The sequence below is a fragment of the Pleurodeles waltl genome, chromosome 3_1, assembly GCF_031143425.1.
Source record: "Pleurodeles waltl isolate 20211129_DDA chromosome 3_1, aPleWal1.hap1.20221129, whole genome shotgun sequence".
NCBI lineage: Eukaryota > Metazoa > Chordata > Amphibia > Caudata > Salamandridae > Pleurodeles > Pleurodeles waltl.
Window position 1 is genome coordinate 1,032,801,135 of NC_090440.1, and position 27,843 is coordinate 1,032,828,977.

Sequence of the window (27,843 nt, forward strand, 5' to 3'; positions counted from 1 at the left end):
GGCAATATTTGTCATACGAGTCGTTTGTCATTGGCTAGAAGTGAAATTGGCAGGCTGGAGGAAAGGAAGTACAGTGAGTCTGACTAGGTAGACAAATACTGGTGGATGCATGCTAATCCAGAAGTTGCACATGAGGAGGACATTACCGCAGAGGAACATTGTAATGACTGTGTACACAATGTTCTTTTGGGAGGTGAAGAGTGTCAGGGAATTCAGAGTGTGCATAATGAAGGGGTCAGAACAAGCACTTTTGGTAGGAATATCAAGAAACCTAGGAATTTAGAAAATTATAGCTGTAGTACGTAAATGCGTCAATATTTCAGTTGATGATAATAGTTTCAAGACACCTAGAGATTTAGAAGATTATCTCAGTATTGTACAAACATGACAATATTTCAGTTGTTGATAAGTATTCTTTTTTGGTTGTTTTATTTGTGTTTTGTTTACAGGAAGGGATGTGTTGAAATGGGGTGGAATGTAGATGTTTCATGCAGAATTTGATTAAAGAATGCCTAGTCCGTTCCTTGTACATAAGGTAGAGATTTGGAATGTTAGGGCAGTTGGAGCAGGGAAGTACTTGTGTATGTACATGTTTACCTTCATCCTACAAGGTTGCTCAATAAAGGATTTACTCAACTTACCTAGTGGTCCGCCATCAATCCAAGACCCCGTCTGCCGTTCTCGCTTATAGTTATCTGTGCAGCACAGGATTCAGATGACGAGCTGGGGACTCTTCTGCACTTGGCTCTCAAACAAAAGTACTTCAGTGCTGTTTAGATCTAACTTTATCAAAATATTAGAACTGGTAAATAGTGTCTGTGTGTGCTAGACATTGCTGGATATGATGGCTCAGTGGACAAACGCATCTGCAGAAGTTAATTTTATTTGGACAATTCATAAGAAACGTTTTGTTCATCCGCTGTGAAAAGATATTTCATTTAGATCATATTCATCATTCAATGCGACTCACCCACACCACCATTAGTGATAAACTATACGAAGATCTGTAAGGCACATACTGAGAGGCACAAATAACTGGGATGGTTAGGAGTTTATTAAAAAATAATAATTTTAAAGAAAATCAAATCAATAAACAAATGTCATGGTGTGAACAATTTTACTAAGAGGAAGGCTTGTGCCGATATTTTTGAAAATGTACTTGGGGTGAATAAAACCAAAACACTACCAACACAAGTATCAGAATATTTCATTTGAAAGTTCTGGATTTTTGCCAGTTTGCATTAAGTTGTGCTGTAGAGGCAGAGCTTGGTCATTGAACAAGAAGGCCATCTCCAGATGAAGCTCACTGTGTGAAGTGGGGGTAATGGAGGCTTGACAAAGTTAACCACACTGAGGAGTAGAATTCACGATCAGCAGGTGAAAGGGGAAACACACTGTAGCCCAGGTCTGGAGGAAAAACTGCCTGGCGACAATGGGGGCTAAGATAACACAGCAACTACCCCACTGCGTTTTAAAGCAGTGGTTCCCAACCTTTTGATTTCTGTGGACCCCCACTTTAACATTGATCGAACCCAGGGACCCCCACTGAACCATCTTGGGAATCCGGGGACCCCCGCCTGCGTCATTACTGGAAGCTGGGGAGCTAATTTGTCAATATTTGTTCATATTTTTTTTATTTTCTAGGCTCTCGTGGACCCCCTGAGAAGGCTTTGCGGACCCCCAGGGGTCCCCGGACCACAGGTTGCGAACCACTGTTCTAAAGCATTGCGCTGGAAGCCCACTGAAGGAGGAGAGAGTGTATCAATAAGATAAGGAAGAACTTCAGGAACCTCTGCGAGGCGGAGGAGAAGGCGGAGGAAGAGTGAAAAGGAGCATCCATGCCAGAAAGGCGGCAAAGCAATGGCGGTACACAGGATTGGAAGGTGAAAGGAGGCAAGCCCATCTGTTTATTCAGGGCATAAAACAACAAGAGTAGTAAGAGGGCATAAAATCTCAAACAGTGTGTGCCCTTGACAACGCAACGATGGGGTCGGGTGGGAGGGACAGTGGACACCAAAAGTGTGTGGTGTTTCACCTTCTAGTGAAACTAATGCAGAGACCTTGTAAATCAGAAACAGAGAGAGACGCAGAATGTGTGAAATAATCGTACTGCTGAGACACCGGCTGCTATTACATGACACATGAGTGAGAGAAAACAAGTCTAAAAGAGTCCTAGGAGAAAAACTTCAAGCATCTTGCTAGGTGCAGTTTTAATGTAACATTCGTGAAAGGATCCCAACTAGTCGTGGTCGACAGCGTGAAGCACATTCCATGAATGCAGGGACTAATAAGGGCATAAATGGACCCCAGCAAAAGAGATGTGAAACTTTCCCTATCAATATTCCATGAGACAAGAATACCACGACTAAGGAAATTTCCTTCAGATGGAAAGCCTGATGAATTAGAAAATAGCACAATCCATCTAAAAATGACTCCACCATGTCTGGTGGCAAGAGCTTGAGACAACTGCTCTTCACGGAAGTTGTGAAAGAAAAAAAGCAGCACAGATGGTGTAGGTGAAACTACAAAAAGATATAACCGTGAAATTGACAGTGAAATATATATTGACTGTAGGCGCCAGGTAAAGCTCAATGGTCATTAAAGTGACAAACCTGATGACAGGAGTTAAATCAACGAGGAAAGACATGGTAGCTTTCCATGTAAGAAGGGGAATGGAAGGAGTACAGAAAAGAAGGAGTACAGAAAAGACTAACTGTCAAAGACCATCTCAAAAAGACATGCAACAGGGGCCCGGACCACTGGATGCTACGAAAGAAAATCACGGAGATGAAAGACACCATAAGAAGGGATAACATGCGTTTTCAAGGCATTTCTGAGAAAATGAAAGCAGGACCTGTATAGTCTTTATTGCCCCACGTCATCACTCTCGCAGAAGAACTGCAGAGGGGTCAAGGATCAGATAACATATACCACCCTATCATGATTCACCATGTCCTAGACCAAATGTAGCTTGTTTCTACAGAAACAAAAATCTCACAAACTTAATAGACACAAATACAGATTTCAGCCTATTTTCCTTGGAGGCCAATGCTAAAAGTAAGGCCTTTTTGGACCTCAGATCACAGTTTTGCAAATGGGATACCAAATTTGATCAAATAGAACCGGGCATGTGGATAACGATGGATATGAAGTCAAATGGCCACAGTAGAATTAGAATGTTTCTTGAAGAGCCTGGTGACATTGTGTTGGACATAACACTGATTCTACCACACGGAGCACATGACCAGCCACAGGCCCTTGCGACAAAACAACTAAAGGGTTGAATAACAGATCACCATTTCAGGAAACCTCTGGAAAGTAAAACTGATTTAAACCACTGAAGAACTTACTAATGTCAAAGGAAGCTACAACCTGGAATAGCCACTAAAAGCAGCCACAGAACCAGTGACAGATAATCACTCCTGACCAGACAGCCCTGGTAGAAGCGATGAGTATTACAAGGAGTGTCTAATAGCAGTTAGTGTAAAATGTTACATGTTATGCTGGTATGCCGCACTTCCATGCCACATATTGTAAGGTCTCCCATACGCACCCACCCATGGATATACTTAAACAAATTGTTGATGCACCTCAATTGCCACACAGGGACCAGAGAGCAGGGCTTCCCCTTCTTACCCTCTTTCCTTACCTCCCTCTGTGCAAGAGAGAACAAATTGAATAAGCACCCCACGCCCGTTAATACTCCTCAACCTGCTGATCCAGGCATGGCCACAACTATGTGGAACACTTAATAATTCGACACTAACAACATCACTGGGTCATAGAGACCTGGAGTTGGGGTATGGGACAGATGAGGGGGGGAGGCTGTGGGGTGCCTTTCAAAGGTAAAGAACATTTATTAACATTAATGGCAATACTAATTCCTATCCTGGGCACACGAAAAACAACCTAGAATAGATTATAAATGTTTATTTGTTGTTATTATTTTGAGTTCAAATCGTAGAAATTGCTCAGACGGGTGTCCCTGCTTTCCAGTAGTGATTCAGTGGGAGCTCCACAGACGTCGGAAGGTTAAGAACCGCTGTCCTTAAACATCCTCCCCTGGAAGCACTGACTGCCCCGCCCACCCCTCATCTGGGAGTCTTACTCCCTTCCTTTGCTGCAGGTAAAACTTCACATTTTTGCAACTTGCACTTGATGGCATGCGGACAACAAACATGTGGCTTCCTGAAATTGTACAAAAAGAGTGCTCTGGCCAGAACGGACCATACCTTCAACGTTTTCAAAGGTGATCAGGGTGCCTTTTCGATCACGGCAGATGTGCTTGATAGGTCCGCCACCTGATCGCTTTGTGTTTTCAAAGTACATTTCCAAAACGTCTTCATCAATCGCCGCTCCCGAATCGAGGACCAGTATGGAGTCAGACTCCTCGGCCATCTGCTCTCCCGATGCTGCAGTGTCTGAGTAAAAATAAATAAAAAATACACAGGAAAAGGCAAGAGCAGAAAACTTAGAGACACGTGCAAAAGCGGCAAACCCAGACAATCATTTTTCGAGAACTCCTTTCACGAAATGTTCTCTTTTACAAGTTGCATTTTAAAGAATATGTAAGCACGTTTGTGTGAAAGATCAATTAGAAACAGTCTTCCTAAAAACATTACTTGCATTCCACGTATTTGAATCTGGCCCTGTCCCGTTACGTTCGTTGCATTCTGGGATTTGTAGTCATTTTAATATTATAAACTAAATCCTCGCTGGATTAGCTACTCACAGTCGAACATGGGAACCCTGGGAGCTCTGTATTACATATCACTTGATACTGCAGTTCTGGAAACACAGCTGCCAACTGGCTCCATGTCGCAATATAGAACTACCACCAAGACTAGCAGGTAGAATCTCCTAAACTATGATAAAAACGGTTCCCAGCGTGCAAGGCAGCCTGCTTGCATTGCAGAAGCGTGCGAATGATCAGGCTGAAACCCATGCACTAAAAGACTTTCAAATACACTATTTTAAATAAACAGAGCTCTTATGTTTATCGAGCCAAGACGTGGCAGTTCATCCAGTCCAGGATTAGTCTTTTCTTCGCATTCTGGGACTTGCAGTCCTTTCTTTATAGTGGACTCAATATGCTTATAAATTCCGGCATGCAAAGGGAAAATCCGAACAGGATAAGCTGCTCGCGCATGGCTAAACGTACGAATTCTGCAAATATTTGAGAACGGAAAGGGCAGTAGATTAACAGAACAGCCTCCAGGGATAAATTGCTCAAGAAGTCAACAAATTAAACAAAAACTCTGAGGCCATAAGCAGCAAAACAAGAGTATTCGGAGGGCAAGGGCAAAACTGTAGACCAGGATCTGTGTGTTAAGAGTACACAATAAATATTGCATCAGGGGTATTAAACATAGGCACTGGAAGGCCAAATCCATGCCTAATTTTTAGTGTAAACGAGCTTCATTTGGAGTCACTGGGTGTGAAGTTATGAGTAAACCCTGAAAAACTGCATGGATGAAGCAACCCTGAACTTAGGTTGGACATTATGGTGTTACGCTTACGCCATCAAATGCCTTCATACTACGGGGACACAATGATCCTGTCGAAATCACTCATCTGACATCCAGGGTTTCTGGGATTAGTAGTCTCCATTCACATCAATATGATCAATTTAACTGAAGTGCCATAATGCAACAGTTTGTAAAAGGAAATCCCAGAACTGGAACAAGGTTCTTCCAGTGTCAGAAGTCCTTGTCGCTCCTGTTTATATTTCGTATATAGTTAGGGCTAAGGGCACATTTGCTGCACCGTCACCACTCACGCTTTAGGAAACCAAGCCCAGGTGTGTCTAACCCCCCTCCCCCCTACGTAGTGTGTAATATGAATCAAAAATACATGTATTCATTTACCTGGCTCCTGGGGTTCATCGGCTGACAAGGGGTCCTAGCAGAAGAATGTAAACAACATGGCGGTCAATTCTTCTACGGAGCAGAGACGCCATATGCAAATGTATAAAGTATGTGTTTTTAATACTTACCGTGTAGCTCTCCAGAGGATCTCTGGTTTTATGGTGCTCTTCGGCTTCTATCAGTTGTACGTCTAATATCACCTTTCGTTTTTCGGGCATGTCGAGTGTGTGAAATTTGTTAGCTAGAACTCGCTGTCTCACTGCAACACAGCAAAGCAACAAAAAAAAAAAGTTTTATGTAAATTCGAGACACTGGGTCACCAGACGTGAAATACTGTTGGGCTTTGTTTATGGGAGAGTCGTAGTTTTGCCAGTCATTGTTTTCCACCGTTGGGTGAGTACGCTTGCAAGAAGGCCCCAGCCGAAGATGTGTCCATTTACATTAAGAGTGGGGTGAACTATCACCTCGTACATCAATCTAGAAGTCAGAATATCAGGACACCGACTACTTCCTGTGAGGAAAGGCCTCCGGGATCAAACAAATGAGGCCCCGTCATGCATGGGGGGCGGGTGTACAAAGATCGCGTGTAAAATGCGCCAATACCTCTAACTCTTCAAACTGTATCACTTTGCATGCTGGAACTTGTAGCCCTGCATTTGTACCAAATAAAACCACAAGTCCCAGGATGAAAGTGACGTGAGATTGAAACCCCGTGGCAGGCTTAACATCTCTCACCTGGAACACGATAAAACAACATGGCCTGAGCTATCTCAATGACCCCTGGACAACGAGGTGAAATCCATGGTCCCCTCCACGTTGTGAGACCACATAGAAAACTCACCACACCGGGGTACGTGGCACTATACTAAATATGGAGATAAATAAATAATAGAATAACCACAAAGAAAGCTCGGTGAGTTAGGCAATCGTTGATGAGATGCGCTTGTGCCCTGCAGCTTATGTCCCATTTCCGGCCTCATTCTTTCAGTCATTAAACTGAGCACAGGAAAATGTTAATAACCGTAAAGCATGTTATTTGCAGGACTACGGCACGCAAAATTAAGTGGCCAGTGTGGTAGTGCGCAAAGCCTGCTGCGGTGACTGCGACGCTCATACACTATGTTAAGGTACTACGGGCACTGATGGCATCAGCAGCCCCAACTTTATTTATACCCTCGGCCCGTGGCCAGCCCTGGCGTCCGCAAAGGGCAACAATGTATAGAAGAGCACGGGTGGCTCTCTACATCCCTCCAAGGCTTTATTTGAAAAGGAAAAAAAAAAAAAAAGAGCAAACAAAATAGCACAAGAATAAAATACAGATGACCAATAAAGACACATACCAGCTCACTCTCCAGGTACTCGTAGGCAGTCACGTCTCCGCCGGGCAATCCCCATTAACAGGCAAAGTCTAGGAGTCCCTGGCTGGGCACAGGGTTGGGCCGGAGATTATACCTTTCATTCTGCCCATCCAACATCGCATTGCCATTCCCTTCTGCTGGCTGCGCCGATACAGGACATGGCGCTTCTCTGCTCTCATCTCCACCGTGTTCTCCTCCTCCAACACCTTTATCTTCTCCGTCCTCCTCTACAATCTCCTCCGACATGCCTGCTAGTTTGAAACATGATACATTTCTCTTCACTTGTCTTTCTGCTCTCCGAGCTGTCACCATGGTCCCTCTGACCATTACCACATCTCACACCTCAGGTTTGAAGGTGGTCTAGAACTTCCCTCTAGGACGCAGGTTCTTTACGACTACATGATATCCGGCCTGGATATTGTGGCAGCGGGTCCTTCTCCGGGTCCTAGTCGCTTTCTGATAGGTCTGCATACGCCATTGAGCAGCTTCGGCATCCAACTCAGGGAGCAACCACTGAGAGCCAGCCGGGACGCAATCCTGCGGAGCAACCTTGAACATCAGAGCAGCTGGCGCACAACTGGTGGTACTGTGAGGTGTCTGTCGATAGGCTCTAAGGAACTGATGTAGACAATTTGTGATATCTTCACCTCCCTCCACTCCGATCCTCAGGGTTCTGTCGAGTGTCTGCATGAAAGTTTCAACATCACAACTGACCTGCAGCCAATATGGCATGATCTTGCGGTGATGTATGGCAAGCCCCCTCAAATAGTTCTTAAACTCTTACCCCTGGAATGGGGGGGGCCGCTGTCTGCTCAGACTTCATCGGTGAGACCAGATATCGCAAATATAGTCTCTAACACCAGTCTCACGTTCTCAGTAGCGGTGGATGCCACTACTTCCACCACAGGAAACTTCATGTGAGAGTCAATCAGAACTGCCGTCAGCCTCCCATCCGGAAAACTTCCAAAATCCATACTCCGTTTTGACCACAGTTTCTGACTGGCGGGTTCAGTGACTACTGGATTGGTGGGCTGCTAGATGGAAGTGATTATCTAGGAGTGGCAGCTCCTAACCAGGGCATCTACCTTGGAGTCCATGCCAGGAAACCAGACTTTGGCTCTGAGGCGCGCTTTCATTTTGGCTGCCCCTTGGTGTCCCTGGTGAGCTAGTTCTACCACCTTATTCCGGAGGCACCGTGGGAGTACAATTTTCTGACCACGTAATAGGAAACCGTCACCTCCTACTGACAGCTCGTCCTTCACTCTCCACATTCCTTGCATGGCTGCCCTTTCCTCTAGGTTGCAGGTTTTGACACCGTCCAGGAACCGTTTCCACTGTCGTTTGCTTAGGGCTTCTTTGGCATGGTTGAGAACATAATCTTTCTCCGCTGCTTCTGCTATGTCAGCCACCGTCAAGGCTACAGGGCAAGCTGCCTGCACCACCATGTTCACAAAATTCTCCATTCTTTCTTCTTCATCTTCCTGTGATGCATCCAGCAGTGTTGTTGGGGGATACCTTGACAAGTAATCAGCCGATCACCCCGTTTGGTAAATGACCTTGAACTGAGACAGCTGGAGCAGGACAGCCCAGCGCCCAATCCTGGGGAGAGCTAATCGTATGGATCCTGCAGACAGTGACACCAGCTGCTTGTGGTCTGTGACCACCTTAAATTCATGGCCGTACAGGTCTAGGTGGAAGTGTTTGCACGCCCACCGAATTGCCAGCACTTTTCTCTCTTCCTTTGCATACTGTGTCTCCACAGCGGACAGCGCTCTGCTGGCATATACAACAGGGGCCCATTCTTGGCGACGTTGTTCCTGTAGCAGAACTGCCCCTAGCCCCACAGGCTTGCGTCCACCACCACTTCTGTTCTCCTCTCTGGGTGGAAATACGCCATGGTCACCCTATACAAAAGCACCTCTTTCACACTTTGGAAAGTTTTGTCCGCTTCGGGGCTCCACTTCCACTTGTGGGCCACCTTCGTGAGTTGTCTGAGTGGTTCTGCTATTGTGGCTAGCTAGGGAATGAACCGGCCACAATACGTTGCCATCCCCAGGAAGCTTCGGATTTCAGTTTTATTCTGTGGGCTGGAAGCCTGGTGAATGGCTTCTACCTTTCTTGGGTCTAACCTTAGCCCCTCTCTGGAGAAGATGTACCCAAAGAAATCGATCGAAGTCTGGTAGAACACACACTTTTTTTGTGAAGTGTGAGGCCTGCATCGAAGAGTCTCTGCAGCGTGGCCCATAGATGACGATGATGCTCCTCTCGAGTCTCAGAAAAAAATCAAGATGTCGTCACTCAGGTTGATTACCCCTGCCAGGCCCAAGGGTGTTTCCCTGATTGCATTTTGAAACAGTTCTGCCACCGCCTATACTCCAAAGCTCAGCCTTTTGTATCGTCCCAGCCCAACATGAGTAGAGAACGTGGTGACATTTCGACTGTCAGGGTCTATCTCTAGCTGGTGGTACACTGTGTTTAAGTCTAATTTCGAGAACCATTGAGCTCTGTTTAGATCTGCAATTATATCGTCCATCGTGGGTGTGATGTGATGTTCTCTTTTTATGGTGCAATTTGGTAGCTGCATGTCCACACAGAGGTGGATGTCCCCTTGCTGTTTTGGCTTGGACGCGATTACCAACGGCGACACCCAGGGACTTTTTCGATCACACCTTGGTCCTCCAGCATCTGCAGTTCTTTCTCGACCGCCAGTCGAAGATGAAACGGCACCCTCCGGTGCCGCAGCACCACCGGTGTCACACTCGGATCAATATGCTCTTTTACTTGTTTGCCCTTGAGTTTCCCCAATTCTTTGAATAGCTGCGGGAAATCACCGAGGAGGGACTCTGTGTGTGACTCATATACCTGGCATGTAAAGAAAACTAGTTTAAGAACCTCCGCCGTGTGACACCCCAATAGAGTGCCACGGTTCCCTTTCACCACGCAGAACTTGGGCGTGGTTGCATGTTCTTGGTTGGTGACGGACACTTCTATGGTGCCTTGCAGTGGAAATGGGTCACGCCCTCCGTAGGTTTAGATTTTCGTTTTGCTGGGCGACAGACTTGGTTTAGGCAAGAGCTTTTGGTACACTGTATTGTCCATGACGTTGACCGAGGCACCAGTGTCAATCAGCACCGTTGCTGGAGTGTCATTTATCATGACCGTGCTCAGAGGGGGTGGTCGCCATTTATGTTGTCGCCATCCGGTAAATGAGATGACAAATATATCCTCTTCGTCGTCCTCCTCATACATTGGCATCCTTGTGTCTATGCGGCCTCCAGGCATGCTGTCCCTAGGACTTATGTTCTTTACAGGGGCCGCTTTTCCTTTGAATTCTCTCTGCCGGACTCTCCCCATCCGGAACATTTTGGCAAAGTGGTTTCCTTTACGGCATTTATTGCAGATTTTTCCCCTCGCCGGGCACCCACCCAGTGTTTTATGCTCGTATCCACAGCTGCCACACGTACCTTTGCTTTGTTTTGATGTGGTAGGCTATCGCTAGGATGATTGGCGCAGTTGGATGGCGTCAACCTGTTACTCTTTCACAGTGGATTGGCGAGGGACCGTGGCAGCCGATAGTGATTACCCCTTTACTGCGGCCATGGCATTAGTGCAGACAGCAGACATTTTGTGAGATTAAGCCAAGATAAATATGTCGTCCAGGGAGATGCCTGGTTGCCGCAAGATACGTTTTCGTAGCATGTTCAAGCGGCATCCTTGGATGATCTGGGCACAGATTTCTTCGTGTTGGTTGAAGCCAACGCACATGCTGGCGAGCTTTCTCAACCTGGAGTAGAACAGGTCTACAGATTCTACTTCCATTTGCTGGGCTTGGCGCAACTTAAACCGTTCATAGTCGGGTTGAGGTGGGGATTGAAGTACCTATTTAGTGCTGTCACCGCAGCGTCGAAATCTCCTGCTTCACCTGTATTAGGAAGTGAGTCGAACAGCTCATGAAGTTCATTGCCTCCCATGTGTAGCATCAGTGATCTGCGCATTGCACCGTCCGTCTCCCTGGTTGCATAGAAATAGTTCTCCAGGCGGCCAAGCCATAGGCGCCATAATGCAGCCGCGGTGGCAAGGTCCGCTAGCTGACTGCACGGGGGCAGCGCAGTCACAGAGGAATGAGCCCCTGCACGGGCGTGTGTTCTGGTTGCTGCATGCTCATTTTCTTTGTTCTAGGTGTTTACTTATTTATTCCTCTTTTTTTGAGGTACAGACTGCCTGGCCACTTTTAGCACAATGTCTTTATTTCCTTTATTTGGTGTTATATATATTGTTTTGCTGTGTGGTGTTTCAGTCCACTTTCAGATGCTGCAGCTGCCAAATTGGAATGTGTTGGCATGAATGTCACATTAGTAGTGAAGCTGGTGAAGGTGCCGTTCGAGCACCGCTGGGCTGCATGTTGCTTTGTGCACGCGGAGCTATGGGGTCGCGTGGTGACCGGCCCCGTCGCCAGTGTGGTAGCGCAAAGCCTACTGTGGGGACTTCGACAATAAACGCTCATACACCGTGTTAGGGTACTACGGGCACTGCTTGCATCAGCAGCCCCAACTTTATTTATACCCTCGTCCCGTGGCCCGCCCTGGCGTCCGCGCAGGGCAACAATGTATAGAAGAGCCCGGGTGGCTCTCTTCAGCCAGTGCATATAAATCAGGATTTTACTCATAAGCATAGCCCCAAGGTGTCACCATGCCATGAGCCTCCGTAAATCTGTTTGATTTCTTTTAGTCAGCAGCCATTTGGATCCTGGGACTTATAATGTGAATACTATCACAGCGGTATGGGTTTACCTACCCTCCACACAGGCACAATGCTGTGAGCTAAAACACAGGACTGGCCGAAGGTGAGTGACCCTCTAGACATGGGGCCATCCAAACTCAATATGCTCATCAAGCTAGGTCCACCGCAACTGGATGGACGCAAGGCCTTCCGAAGAAAACTACCTTTGCACCTGGAAAGAGCACCCTGAAAATAGCGAGAGGATTCCTTTCCCGCCTTCTCACAAAGCACAGCTTTCTGCAGACTGGCGGCCTACCTCGGTGACATCGGTTATCACCCTCTCCTTCCTCCCTATACTTGGAAACAGTCCATGCTGAGGCTGCAAAAAAAGCCCGCTCATCCATGCTCTTCTGGTAAAGGGTGTGAATTAGCGACAGAAAGGGAAACAATTTAACATTACCGCCTGAAGGCAGAGTATGTTTATTCACGTGGTAGCTGGAAGTTCCCCGTCGGCTCTCTCTAAGAGGCTCTAACCCGGATTGCCCAAAGATGGACAGTTAATTGGGGTGTGACTGGGGAAATTACAGGTGCCCTAAGCAGAGATGGTGCCTTGGAGTTCCCTGTTTGCATTCACTTGTAAATAAGTAATGCTGCTATGTTACACAATGATGTGATGTTTAAAGAATTGTACAGGTGGCAAAGTAGACTTTTGTTGGCTGCTGAACCTGCCCTGAGGGGATGTAAATATAAATCTCACGAAGTATAACTAGCGTTTAATGTGTAAATCAAAGAGTGCTAGTGCCCAACGCCCTCCTCCGAAGTTTGTGGCTGGTGCAATTAAATGTAAGAACCCCAAACAACAAAGCTGTGTAGCTTTGAAGTTTCATTAGGCCTCTTAAATCCACTATTAGCCCCCTCTCAATTCTCTCTCTTGCTGGTTTCTGCTTTTTCCCTTTGTGACTTTTTTTCATCTTTCTCTTCTCCTCAGAGTTTCACTATTTGTGTTTCTTCTTCTCTTCCCACTGCCTTAATGAGTGATGGAGAACAATAAGTGCCGTGCCCCCCAACGCCTCAAATTAAGCACCAGGTAGAACTATCTTAGGTCATAAAGAATTCTGCAAAGGAATTCTATGTAATTTTAACATGCTTAGTGCTTGTATATAAAGTAAAGCATGCTTCAGCCTACGATCAATACAAACAAACTGTGGTCTGTCTTATGAACGGAATGTAGTCAGGAATAGAAGTATTATCAAATGGGTACACGAGGAAGCACACTATTGAATGGAGATTTGTTGCAGTTTAAACCTGTGTACTATGAAAAAAACACCTTAGGCTTACAACTACCCCCTAACACTATAGAATACAGTATCAATCCATCCACATATTGATATTTAATTTTAATTGTTTCAGCTTCATGCCTTACAATATATATATACGAAATATAGTACATACAATAATAAAAATCATCTTTACATTAAATCATTGTTCATTCTATAAAGATGTAAAACTTAAAAACAGAGATCAGCTTCATCTAGGCCTACCTAATCCCAGTGAAAAACCCACATACACACATGCAAGTAAATAATTTACAATTCCCACCCCTATTAAATCTGGGGGGTGGAACATTTCCAGGCGATAGCATACTATACAAAGGGGCCTCAGAAGAATGGAATGTGAATGCTCACAATGATTAATATTAACTGCGATAATTTTGATACCAAGCCATATTTGTTAATATTAGCCAGCCTTATGCAAGTGCTAGTGCAGTTTTAGTGCAATTTACTCCTTTAAAAAGACTTAAAAAGGTGGAGTAGCCAACTACGGCTTGCTACATCAAGTTTTTTTACATGATAAGGTGAAGTTGGCCATAACAGCCTATGCAAAGGGCCTCAGGAAGAGTGAAGTGCAAGTACTCATGATGGTTAATACTAGCAGCAGTGGTTTTGATACATTTTAATGTTAAAAGGGTTATATATTGAAAACATTGTAAATATATCTCAATTATGTAGCAAAAAACTGTGTGTCTCACAGCAGCAATTATAACCCTATAAATCTTGTGGATCAAATAGATGTACTGGTCCAATCAGCCATAGTTTAAATGGTAACTCTCTCATCCAGGGCCAAGCGTCCCATATATATGAAGCTATCAAGCTGTGTTCATTAATGTTAGCCGGACTTGTGCAAAGTGCTAGTGCAGTTTTAAAACAATTTACTCGTTTAGACTCAAAAAAGAGGGTGAAGCCATCTGCGCCGTCCTACAACAAATTTCTTGCAAAACAGGATGAAGTGAGCCACATTGTCTATCTCCCCAGGGCAACAGTCACAGTACTCGAGTCCTGCCGCCAGCCTACGCGTGCGTGCCAGATAGTCTCTCAGGGGCAATACACCCAGTCTAAATTTAATATAAAGTGACCTTTTCAATTCAGGGTACAACAGATCTAGGTAATCTGGGGGGGATGGCTCATAAATATTAGTAAAGTAATAGCTCATGATCGAATTAGGCCTAATTCTCTGGTACAACTTCCTCTTACTAAATTCCTGGTATCGCTCTTTTACCTTACCCACAGTATCCTGTCCGATTGCGCCCGGATCCTTCCAGAGTGCCTCTCACCGGAGGTTAGCCTGGGTACCTTTAACATGAGTTCCCCATGTGTGCCCACCTAGACCACTGTGCGCAGTGGCCTCTTCAAGTGTTTCTAGGTACACCACTGCCCTAGGATTGAGGACTAACCTCACCCAATATAGCATCCACATATTAACACCACACTTTGTCACTGGAGCTCCCAAGTTTCACAATTCCGACGAAAGTAGATCATCCAGTAGGAGTTGTTTCTACATACTATGTTACATGCACAAAATTTATAATGGAGTGCACAGGACTGGACTGCAAGTATCTGAGTGCAAAGTAAACTATGGACTATAAAAACCGGGGAGTTCCTCAATATTAAAACCAACGTACCATGCCACACGAAAAATACCTCCACACCATACCTTAGAGAAGCACGCACCATGTCATCCAACAACACAATTAAAGCTTTTTGAAACACATATCCACACCAGCCAGCACAGAATTGCACTCAACACTGCTGCACATATCCACAGCTGCCAGATTGCTCAGGTCCATGAATGGCTAGCTGCTGCAGGCCAGGTTTTATCTTTGCATGCTGGGAATTGTAGTCCTAGTTTTATAATGATAAACTGGTACTATAAGTCCCATAAAGCAAAGACAACCCTTTTTCAGGAGAGAGTGGCTAACGTCCTGTCCAAGCTGGACTATTGCAGTGTTTTATATGCCAGTGCACAGCAAGGCATTCTTAAACTTCAAAGATAGCAAAATGCAGCAGTCAGGCTTCTTAAGAAAATTAGGAAGTCGGAATCAGTCTCGTAGGCGATGGAAGAATTGCATTGACTCCCCATCAAAAAGAAAGTAGCTTTTAAAGTGCTCTGTATGGCACATAAAGTTCTCTATCACTCCGGTCCGACTTTTCTCAAAAGAAAAACTGCATTGTACATTACTAATAAATGCTTTATCTCAGCTACATCGAAGAAAGTGATAATCCCAAAAATGTATAAAGCCTCCTGGGATGGCAGAAGCTTTTCCTATACAATTTGACATCTCTGGAATCAATTGTCTTGGCATTTCAGAAATCAGCCCTATCTACTGTCTTTTAGGAAACATCATAAAGCTTGGCTATTCACTTTCTTTTTGTAACCTAAAGCCCTTATAGCCTATAACTATGCAGCGTCAGCCTTTCAGGTAGATGGCAGCACCTAGATACCTTTGGACATGAGCTGCGCTTTATAAAATGTAATTATATATATGCCCCCAGAACCCCCTCTGATCCCCTCTCTCTGCACAGTATCAAGTAGCAAAACAGAAATCTTCACCAATCACACTGCAGCTGCCCACTCATAACACTCAAACACAACACCCCTATATATGCCACTACGTAGCAGCTCATGGGCTCAACTGACTGATGGCTCCTGGTCCACCACACCCTCACAAGGCATTTATGTTCAGGCACTCAAAGACCACATCAACTAATTTTTTTGCTGATTCCGGTCTGACCGAGTGTTGCTAAAGGAGTGAGGAAGTTTACAGTTGTTGAAAAGTGTATTTATTATCCTGTGTGACTAGTATGTAACCAAGAAGAAAAAAGAAAAATGTTTTGACCATCTCTGTATATCTATAGAGTAGCCTGTACATGCTAAGTGGTATTCTGGGATCCAGAAATAGCACTTTTGGAGACAAGACCGGTAAGGGGAGCCTGTTAGGGTCAATAGCAGAATGTCTACAGAAAGTGTCCAGTGGAAGAGGCCTACCTGGGGTGTGAGAAGAAGCTACTGGAGCCAAGGACACCACTCATGGAAAACGTCAAGTGTTTTGGTCTGCTAAGGCATAAGGTTGAAGCTTGTTAGGGCACAAGGAATCTGGACTTAGCGGTATGCTGGGGCGAGGTCATCCTCCCTGCAGCATGCGTCGAGTGGTTTTCAAGGAGAAGATGCAGGCTGAAGCAAGAAACAGCTGATTTCACAAAAATGGCAGTGGATCTATAGCTGGCCCAGAGGCTATGTCATGAGGGCTGCTACGAGTGGCAGAGCATGGTGGGTCCAGAAGACGGTGTGTGGAGGAGGCATTCACATGTCTGTTGCTTGTGTACATCATTCGGACTGTTGTCTAGATGACAGCAGTGAGAAGGTGCTGCCAAACATTATGAGAACTGAGTGGTGTGAGATTTCAGATGTTGGGTTGTGGTCAGTTGGAGACAACGCAAAACGATAGAGACTGTGTGGTTTAACACAATGGTCAAGTATAAAAGTGCGTGCTGCTGGGACTGACAGGTGGGCAGCTTCCACAATACCATGTGTTCAGACACTTTGAGTTAAAGATGCCCCATGTGTAAGGAAATGCCTCCTTGGCATGGTTACCCCTTGACTTTTTGCCTTTGCTGATGCTAACTTTTCATTTGAAAGTGTGCTGAGGCCTGCTAACCAGGCCCCAGCACCAGTGTTCTTTCCCTAACCTGTACTTTTGTTTTCACAATTGGCACACCCTGGCATCCAGGTAAGTCCCTTGTAACTGGTACCCCTGGTACCAATGGCCCTGATGCCAGGGAAGGTCTCTAAGGGATGCAGCATGTCTAATGCCACCCTGGTGACCCCTCGCTCAGCACAGACACACTGCTTGCCAGCTTGTGTGTGCTGGTGAGGACAAAACGAGTAAGTCGACATGGCACTCCCCTCAGGGTGCCATGCCAACCTCACAATGCCTATGCAGTATAGATAAGTCACCCCTCTAGCAGGCCTTACAGCCCTAAGGCAGGGTGCACTATACCATAGGTGAGGGCACAAGTGCATGAGCACTGTGCCCCTACAGTGTCTAAGCAAAACCTTAGACATTGTAAGTGCAGGGTAGCCATAAGAGTATATGGTCTGGGAGTCTGTCAAACACGAACTCCACAGCACCATAATGGCTACACTGAAAACTGGGAAGTTTGGTATCAAACTTCTCAGCACAATAAATGCACACTGATGCCAGTGTACATTTTATTGTAACATACACCCCAGAGGGCACCTTAGAGGTGCCCCCTGAAACCTTAACCAACTACCAGTGTAGGCTGACTGGTTTTAGCAGCCTGCCACACTCGAGACATGTTGCTGGCCACATGGGGAGAGTGCCTTTGTCACTCTGTGGCTAGTAACAAAGCCTGTACTGGGTGGAGATGCTTATCACCTCCCCCTTGCATGAACTGTAACACCTGGCGGTGAGCCTCAAAGGCTCACCCCCTTTGTTACAGCACCACAGGGCATTCCAGCTAGTGGAGTTGCCCGCCCCCTCCGCGGCAAGGCCGGAGGAGATAATGAGAAAAACAAGGAGGAGTCACTGGACAGTCACAGGACAGCCCCTAAGGCAACCTGAGCTGAGGTGACTCTGACTTTTAGAAATCCTCCATCTTGCAGATGGAGGATTCCCCCAGTAGGGATAGGAATGTGACCCCCTCCCCTTGGGAGGAGGCACAAAGAGGGTGTAGCCACCCTCAGGGCTAGTAGCCATTGGCTACTGCCCTCCCAGACCTAAACACACCCCTAAATTCTGTATTTAGGGGCTCCCCTGAACCTAGGAACTCAGATTCCTGCAACCTAAGAAGAAGAGGACTGCTAAGCTGAAAAACCCTGCAGAGAAGACGGAGACACCAACTGCTTTGGCCCCAGCTCTACCGGCCTGTCTCCCCCCTTCTAAAGACACTGCTCCAGTGACGCTTTCCCCAGGGACCAGCGACCTCTGAATCCTCAGAGGACTGCCCTGCTCTAGAAGGACCAAGAAACTCCTGAGGACAGCGGCCCTGTTCACCCAAGACTGCAACTTTGTTTCAAAGGAGCAACTTTAAAACAACTGCGTTTCCAGCCGGAAGCGTGAGACTTGATACTCTGCACCCGATGCCCCTGGCTCCACTTGTGGAGAAACAACACTTCAGGGGGGACTCCCCGGCGACTGCGAGACCGTGAGTAGCCAGAGTTGCCCCACCTGAGCCCCCACAGCGACGCCTGCAGAGGGAATCCCGAGGCTCCCCCTGACTGCGACTGCTTGCTTCCCAGATCCCGACGCCTGGTATAGACTCTGCACCCGCAGCCCCCAGGACCTGAAAGATCGGAACTCCAGTGCAGGAGTGACCCCCAGGAGGCCCTCTCCCTTGCCCAGGTGGTGGCTACCCCGAGGAGCCCCCCCCTTGCCTGCCTGCATCGCTGAAGAGACCCCTTGGTCTCCCATTGATCTCTATTGGAAACCCGACGCGTGTTTGCACACTGCACCCTGCCGCCCCCTGTGCTGCTGAGGGTGTACTTTCTGTGCTGACTTATGTCCCCCCCGGTGCCATACAAAACCCCCCTGGTCTGCCCTCCGAAGACGCGGGTACTTACCTGCTGGCAGACTGAAACCGGGGCACCCCCCTTCTCCATTGAAGCCTATGCGTTTTGGGCACCTCTTTGACCTCTGCACCTGACCGGCCCTGAGCTGCTGGTGTGGTAACTTTGGGGTTGCTCTGAACCCCCAACGGTAGGCTACCTTGGACCCAAACTTGAACCCCGTAGGTGGTTTACTTACCTGCAAAAACTAACTAACTCTTACTCCCCCCAGGAACTGTTGAAAATTGCACAGTGTCTAGTTTTAAAGTAGCTATATGTGAATTACTTTAAAACTGTATATGCTATTTTGATTATTCAAAGTTCCTAAAGTACCTACCTGCAATACCTTTCATTTGAAGTATTACATGTAAAATTTGAACCTGTGGTTCTTAAAATAAACTAAGAAAATATATTTTTCTATACAAAAACCTATTGGCCTGGAATTGTCTTTGAGTGTGTGTTCCTCATTTATTGCTTGTGTATGTACAACAAAAGCTTAACACTACTCCTTTGATAAGCCTAGTGCTCGACCACACTACCACAAAATAGAGCATTAGTATTATCTCTTGTTGCCACTATCTTACCTCTAAGGGGAATCCTTGGACTCTGTGCATACTATTCCTTACTTTGAAATAGTGCATACAGAGCCAACTTCCTACACCATGTGTAATTCAGCACTATTTTTTGAGTAACTAAACTGCAACTTTTAAGGAATTTGTTTTCTTAAGTTTGACATTTTTTGACAAATCTGCAAAAAACGTTCAAATACGAAGATCACTCAATATAGATATGGAATGGCAAGTTAGCAGGGGCGTATCACTGGGGGGCGTTTTACATCCCAACCCCTAATAAATGTATTTTATGATGAATAGTTGTGTACAGCTGCTTTCTGTTGGATATGGTGAGATGTCTGTAAGATTTCAGTGGAGGTTTTTGCATGCACACACTGATAAAAACACACACTTCCTCATCTCCGTTTTGAAAGCCATAACATTTTTTGATTATTTCAAAAATTATTGTGTTTCTCTCACTTAGTACTCCTACAATACACATTTCTCTCCGTTCCCATGGCACCTTAAGCCCCATACTCACCAAGCAACGCCCCTGCAAGTTAGTGTAGAATCATAAGGGAGATGAAGTGGAAGGAAAAGGGGTTGCCCAAGTCATGTTTGAAGTAGTCCTTATGCGTGCCCCCTTAATTTGTATGTGCAGTTTTAAACTGCCATGTTGACCTGGCAAATTAACCCTCCTGCCAGGCCAAACCAGTTGTGTAACCAAGGCCCCCGTAGGGCGGGGGAGGGTGGCCTGGGCTCCAAGCGGCCCCCTCAGCACAGTATTCTGGCCTCGGAGCTCCTGCGTGAGTTCAGAGCAGGGGCCCCACCATGTACTGTGCAGAGGAGGGGGGGGGCTCAAATTTTGTTATGCTGCAGTGCTAAAACTTACTTTTTAATACATATAAGTCACCCCAATGTAGGCCCTAGATGGCCCAAGGGTAGGGTGCAGTGTATGTGAAAAGTAGGGCATGTACTTTTAAGTTTTACATTTCCTAGTAGTGAAAAACGATAACATTTGTTTTTCACTACTGCAAGGCCTATCTCTCCTATAGGGTAACACTGGGACCACCTTATTACATTTTATAAGTGTAATTCCCAATTGGGACCCAAGTTTGGTGTCTCTGGAATCACAATTTATGTGGGATTTGGATTTTAAATTGCAGTTCTAAAAATGCCACTTTTAGAAAGTTGGCATTTCTTACTTTAGTCATCTGGTGCCTTCTGCCTGTCTCCGAAACACATCTGGGGTGAGGTCACAGCTGAACTTGTGCATTTCCTCCAGATGGCTACACAAAAAGGGAGCTTAGGTGTGACTGATGGGCCATTAACATCCTGATGGGCCATCCTGGGTAGGATGAGAGGGAGGAGGGGACACTTACATTTGAATGGCACTGTACCTGTCTCCACACAAAGGTCTGCATACCCCCTGTAGTGAGTTTGGAGCCAAGGCAGGTAGGGGAAGGACTGTGCACAACCAAAGACTTTCTTTGAAGTCTCCCCCACTTTAAAGGCATCACTGGGTATAAGAACTGGACTTCTACCCCTACCAACTCAATAACACTCCTGGACCTGTGGATACTCTGCCAGGAAGAAGGACTGCTGTGCAACTTCAAGGACTGTCACTTTGCTGAACTCCTGCTCTGCTGAACTCACCTACTGCCCTCCTTGCCTGTTAGTGAGAAGTACTGGACCTGAATCTCTCCAACCCATAACCAAAGTGGCAGCAAGGGCTTGCTGGCCTGCCTCCTGTTCTTCAGAAGTCTCAGGGACATCAAGGACTTGTCTTCATCCTGCAACAGCACCTGGACTTTGCTTGCAAGTCTTTCCCTGTCAGTGGTGCCAAATCCAGTCCTGTGCCCCTCGAAGTGGGTATAAAGTGCTGCAACTGCCAGAACTTGCGCAATGACGCTGTAGCACCAACCAGAATTGGCACATCTCCTTCGGCGCTGATGTATCGGCACTGCTGTGAGGACTGAGAACATTATAACACCATCGACACATCGCCCCTGCTATGAGGATGAGGAGCACCACACTGCCAACTGCGCAACGCATTGCCTCCATTCCCGCTGCATCTCCGACTGCACGGCTCAGAGCCGACGTATCGCCTACACCGGCAGGATCAATGACAATGCATTGCCCCCTTTTTTTCCTCAGATATTGTTCTAAACATCAACACGACTCCAAACCAACATACTGTTTTCAGCAGGCCAAGGCTGATAAGTTTATTCTTTAAAAATTCATAACTCTACTAATTGGATTTTTGCATATTTTCGTTTTATTTTATTAATAAAAATAAGCTATATTATTGTAACCTGGTGTTTTGTCTTTTTGTGTAGTGTTTTCACTGTTTTACTGTTTGAAGTACTGCACCAATACTTTACACAATGCCTATGAAGTTAAGCCTGCCTGCTCTGTGCCAAGCTACCAGAGGGTGAGCACAGCTTACTTTATGGTGTGTATCTGACATACCCTGACTAGGATTGTGGTTCCTTCTTGGACAGGGTGCATATCTCTGCCAACCAGAAACCCAATTTCTAAAACAGCCAAGTATAAATACTTTCATTCCTACATTAATGAATTACCTTAATTAGAATGATATTGGTTAAAGTCCCACACTGTGAAATAATCTCCCTTTAGAGAAGGTAGTTGTTGAGGCAGCATGGTTTGACAATACTTACAACAGGTCAAAACGCTTGGAAAATCTTCATTGTGCTTTCTTGAGACATGGTAAGTCAATTTAACAGCATCAGAGTCCTAAAGCTGCGTTATTTACAGATAAAAAGGGAATTAACTTTGGCTGCAGCACAGAAAGAAGTTATTCTAACTGAAATGCTATACTAGGACTGCTGATGTAGCCTGTTTTTTGCTTTAAACTGGATTCTGTGTTTTTTAGCAAGCAGCTCACTCTGACCATTATTTTGTTCTCCATCTGTGTAGTTTGCTAATGTTTATTTTTGGAAATCACACATTCTTTTCTATAAGGAACTCCTTTAACGTTTTGCCAGTACACGCCTGCTGGATTATGTTTTGGTGTATTTTGCTCACCTCTACAAGTCGGCCCTTCATGTATATCAACAGGCAAGCCTACTATTCCGTCCACTGTATTACGATCTCCATAGGATAAAATGGAATAGTAATATGGCAGACGGGATATCCGTCACATTTGTGACGGAGTAAACCAGTGGCCAAAATCGTAATCAGGCCCTTAGTTAAATCTAATGATAACCAAATTCAAAGTGCAAAGGAAATGAAAGCTTATTTGTGCTTATTTGTATTGATTAACAAATGCAAGCATTGGAGTATATTTCTGACAGCCCACAAAATCTGAAACAATATATTTTATACTTTTTAACACTGTTTTGACAAATCTAAGGGTATAACTTAAAAAAAGACTCAAAATGACTAACAGCAATTCCTTTTCTCAAAGTCCATATAAACCTATGAAGAGTTCCAGATTTTCAAATCCAATGCCAATAAGAACTGTCAATGTCAATAGGTCTAGCTTATGAATGAAAGTACCTAATGTGTCATTGATGGGTTTAGGCATTCAATAAGTCATCATGCAGTTACTCTGTTACACGTCTTTGCACTTATGCATCCATTTGCTGACTCATTCTTGCATTCACTCTCTGACACCACCGCAGTAAAACATGCTCAAACCAGATCAAATAAGCAAGATAAATTAAAAGAATACAAATAGCAAAATGAAAACATGCTGCTGCCTATAAATAGAAGGCATATGCTTGCAATGATATAATTAAACATAGCAGTGGGTGTACGTCTTTCAGTGGGAGTATTTAGTCAATTACTGTTTTAAGTCCCAGCATAGTTGCCATGTTTAGAACTAATGTGATAAAAAAAATACACTATGGACAACAGCATTTTATAATAGTTGGCTCGTTTAGAGGTGGTGGCTATGCGGAATATGACACACCAAAGATTAAATGAAAGGTAAGCAAGCTGCCTGTGTGCACTGCCTGGATTGCTGAAGTATCCTGTAAAGAAAATGAAAATAAAAAGAGAAATTGAAAATTAAAGGACTGGTCAACCTACCCGACACTGTAGCACATACATTTTCTGGTAGATGCGGATGTGATCAGAAAATACCATCATTCACAAGGTAAAAGAGCCAATGACTGACGTGGACTGAACTATTACACATTGCAGTATGCAGTCTTGGATGGAAGCACAGTGTAAAAGATATTCACACAGATCAATGGCAAAAGTGAGCTGACCCAAAGCCCACGTATGCATCTATATGAATATATATTTATTTATACATACATGGTTTTGCAAAAAAAAAAAAAAAAAAAGGTTAAAATAATGTTATAGTTAGGTGACTATGTCAGTGACAACATTAACATTTTCAACTAAATAAACACAGAAAGTCCCTAGTTATAGTTAGACTTTATCCACTGGGGCCAAATTTAATAAAAAGGGGGATGGTGGTGTGTGGCCACATGCCCCAAACCTTATTAGGCCCCAGGAGCCCCATCCTCCATTGCTGAGTAATTAATAAAGGGAGGGGACTTGCAGTCCCTCCACCCTAAGGCTTTATTAAGCCCCAGAGGGACCATTCCACAGGGCAGAAATTTAAATAAATAGGTCCAAGCTGCAAAAGATACAAAAAAAACAACCAAGCTGATCTGAAAATAAGCTCTTAATAGTTTGGGATTTAGGAATGGCTACTGCAATTTTCAAGAAAGAATTCCATGAGGCCTACTTTAAAACAACTGAACATAAGGTATGGAATTGTTCATCCATGTTTTTTTACGATCGCTCACAATAGCAAAAAGCACTCATTAGAAGACTCTGACTAGCTGAATAACTATCCCGGAAAATGCTGAATGGAAGAAATGGACACACCACACATTAATTAGCCTGAGTTATGTATAGTTTGTTGCCTTAATGTATATGTTAACTTTATTGTTTATCAGTGCCTATTTTCATGATGTCAACACTCGTAGTTAATTTGTTCCTTAAGTGTTTTTTCAATTCAAGGTATGTACTCCTGAATTGCTTTTTTGTCATTGTTTGTCTTCATTTTACATATTCTTTTCTGTTCTCTACATTTACCATTCACTACGGTCTTCATTTCCCATTTCACGATCTCAAAGGCTTCCTTTTTGTTAATGTTAATTACCCTCTTGATTATTAAGTCCTTTGCTACATAATCATTACCTTCTTCAACTTACAATTTGGATATCTTGTTTTGTTCATGTACATTACTAGGTGATGTTTTAACAAACATAAAGGTATTCCTTCTATGTTTAAAGTGAATGATAAAGAGACTAGGTAACCTTATAAAAAGACAAAATGTTTTAACACCTTTATACAAACTAAATACATCAATACAATTTCTACAATAGTTACATTTTAAAAGCATTGAATCTCTCAAACTAAAGCTTAACTGCATAGATAATGTTTTTACTCTCCAGCTATTAACCTTAAAGGTGGTGTTGTATTTTATGTCATAAATTGATAAATGATGAATAATAGCACAAGAGCAGGACAATGACAGTAGATAGTTCTTATCCAAAGCCCTTTTTAAGAAAGTTGATGTAACCATCTTAAATCTGCCACTACACAAAGTTCAAACTTTCCAGAATATTTTAAATTAAAATTGGCCTTGGTTGACAACTAACATTTTATTGTAACTGTAATCAAAATATTGACCTATTTCTTGACAGAAATTTGAAGTATACATTTGTCCCAGATTAATCACAGCAAGCATTTAAAAAGCACTTACAATTGCAACCAACTCTAGACTCTTTTTGAGTCATGGAGAATTTGCAATCTTGATTCTAGAGCTGACTTGTTCTCATCACCATGTGGTTCTTTGTTACAAATTGATTAGATCTCTAACAGCAAATCCATTACTATAAAAGCTTATCAAATTAGAAATTCAATCTGTCTTCATTTCTGACCATGCTACTGTGATAACACCTACTTATCGTAATTAGGTAGAGAAATCTAACGTGAGGTAGCACTTTAGTAATGATCATTTATTTGATGTTTTATTTTGCAAAGACTTGATAATGTTTCCACATTATTTTTTTCCAAATATAGAATACTTAAGATACATCCTTATATTATAACTGCGATGCATATGAAGCTGTATTAAGAGCTAATGCTATATCATTTGTTGCCAAAAGGTTTACTTTAAATGCCTCTAATATATCCTTGATAAATCAAATTAAATCTTTAGAGAATTTGAATTTTGCATCAAAATCCTCTCGGATGCTGGCTGATCTCTTCAATCCAATTTTGAACTAAATTAAATTGCTAAGCACCAGCAATATTCTTTTAAAGGCTAAAGCAAAATATTTTAGAAGCCAAAATGATGCTGACAAAATTAGAAAAATAAATAAAAACAGAACCTAAACTTATTCGAAGTATATTGAATTTTCTTTCATCGTTACTTTGTGAAGTGTAATTTTGAATAAGAAAGATGGTTGATATACTCCATGTCAATTTAATCTTCTGTAAGTTATGTCTGTAGGAAAGTGCCCCTTTTGGCATGGTTACCCCCACCTCCCCTCTTTTAGCCCGATATTGATGCTGATTTGACTGAGAGTGTTCTGGGATCCTGCTAACCTGCCCCAGTACCAGTGTTCTTTCCCTAAACTGTACCATTGTTCCCACAACTGGCACACCCTGGCTCCCAGCTAAGTCCGTTGTAAAAGGTACCAGTGGTACCAAGGGCTCTGTGACCAGGGAGGGTCTCTAAGGGCTGTAGCATGTATTGTGCCACCCTAAGGGACCCCTAACCGAGCACATGCACCCTGCCATTGCAGATTGTGTGTGCTGGTGGGGATAAAAAGGTAAAATCGACATGGCATCCTTCTCAGGGTGCCATGCCCACCAACCACTGTCTGTGGCGTAGGTAAGTCACCCCTCTAGCAGGCCTTACAGCCCTAATGCAAGGTGCACAATACCACAGGTGACGGCACAGCTGCAAAAACAATATGCCCCTACAATGTCTAAGTCCATTCTTAGACATTGTAAGTGCAGTGTGGCCACATTAAGTACATGGGCATTACGAACTCCACAGCTCCATGATGGCTTTACTGAAAGCTGGGAAGTTCGGTATCAAACTTCTCAGCACAATAAACCCACACTGATGCCAGTGTTGGATTTATTGTACAATGCACCCAGAGGGCATCATAGAGATGTCCCCGGTATTTTAGCCAACCCTTAAGTGTACGGCTGACCAGTCTGTGCCAGCCTACCACTAAAAGACAAGTTTTTGACCTCATGAGGTGAGAGTCTTTGTGCTTTCTGGAGTCAGAAACAAAAAGCCTACTCTGGATGAAGGTGCTTCACACCTCCCCCATGCAGGTACTGCAACACTTGCGATGAGCCTCAAAGGCTCAGGCCTCCTGTTACAGTGCTGTGATGATATTAATTGAGTTTGACCAATGACTTTGTGTTTTACCACTGCGCATATTAGTTGCTCAATGTTCACCAGTAGCACATTATATGTTTTGTTCAGCCTAGCTGCCTATTGGCTTTGACATTGCATTAGCCATTACATTCTGTATTCTGCCTATTGGCTTTGACATGTTGTATTCAGTTTAGCTGCCTATTGGCTTAGACATGATATTAGACATCACATTTTGTATTCAGCTCAGCTGCCTATTGGCTTTGACATGGTATTAGACATTACATTTTGTATTCAGCTCAGCTGCCTATTGGCTTTGACATGATATTAGACATTGCATTTTGTATTCAGCTCAGCTGCCTATTGGCTTTGACATGATATTAGACATTACATTTGATATTTAGGTTAGCTGCCTATTGCCTTTAACGTGGAGTTAGACATTGCAGTTGAGAATCCAAGCTGTATTTTTCCAAGCTGTGTTTTTCCACAAGATGAACCAAGCTGTTTTCTTCGCACAGCAGACTAGACCTGATAAGAGAGAGTACATTTGGTGTTTTCCTTTCTGCTCAGGCTTGGGAAGAGGAGAAGTCTAGGAGATCTGGCCAGTCTCCAAAGGCTTGCGTAGTTTTCCCGAGTCTGAGAGGAGGGGGCACGCTTTTGTAAGGATGGCTCGGGCTACAGAGATTTAGATTCGAATCTGCTTGACTTCGGGCTGGAACTTGGTGCCAGTTGCCAGTCTCCCGTGTGGGTAGATAATCTCTTTCTCGCAGTTGACCGGAGTCATCAACTTGCAGACCCCAGAAAGATGAAGCTGTAAATAGTTTCTCACACGGTGAAGTATTTGTTTTGCTTTGCATTCCATATCTTATCAATATCTTATATATATAACCTGCTGTGTACATTGCAACTGAGAAGTACTGTGATATATTTTGTTTTCATTGCTGCGATACTTTTACTCATTTGAACGTGTGCTTGAAATCTATTAATTCGTCTCTCACGAACTTGTGGGTGGGGAAGAATTAACAACAATAAAGGTCTTCTTTGAACTCAGAAGTGCA

At 44.2% G+C, this 27,843-nt stretch overlaps 1 protein-coding gene across 1 annotated transcript in view; it reads right to left on the reverse strand.

Moving 5' to 3' along the window:
- Positions 1 to 27,843, reverse strand: part of LOC138284949 (protein mono-ADP-ribosyltransferase PARP14-like) — a 745,301-nt gene that overhangs the window by 631,629 nt on the left and 85,829 nt on the right. The window contains exons 2-4 of the mRNA XM_069224296.1: positions 5,996 to 6,126; positions 5,868 to 5,901; positions 4,233 to 4,421 (exon numbers count right to left, since the gene is read on the reverse strand). Of these exons, the coding sequence (XP_069080397.1) occupies positions 4,233 to 4,421; positions 5,868 to 5,901; positions 5,996 to 6,126 (354 nt within the window). The remainder of the gene's footprint in view (positions 1 to 4,232; positions 4,422 to 5,867; positions 5,902 to 5,995; positions 6,127 to 27,843) is intronic.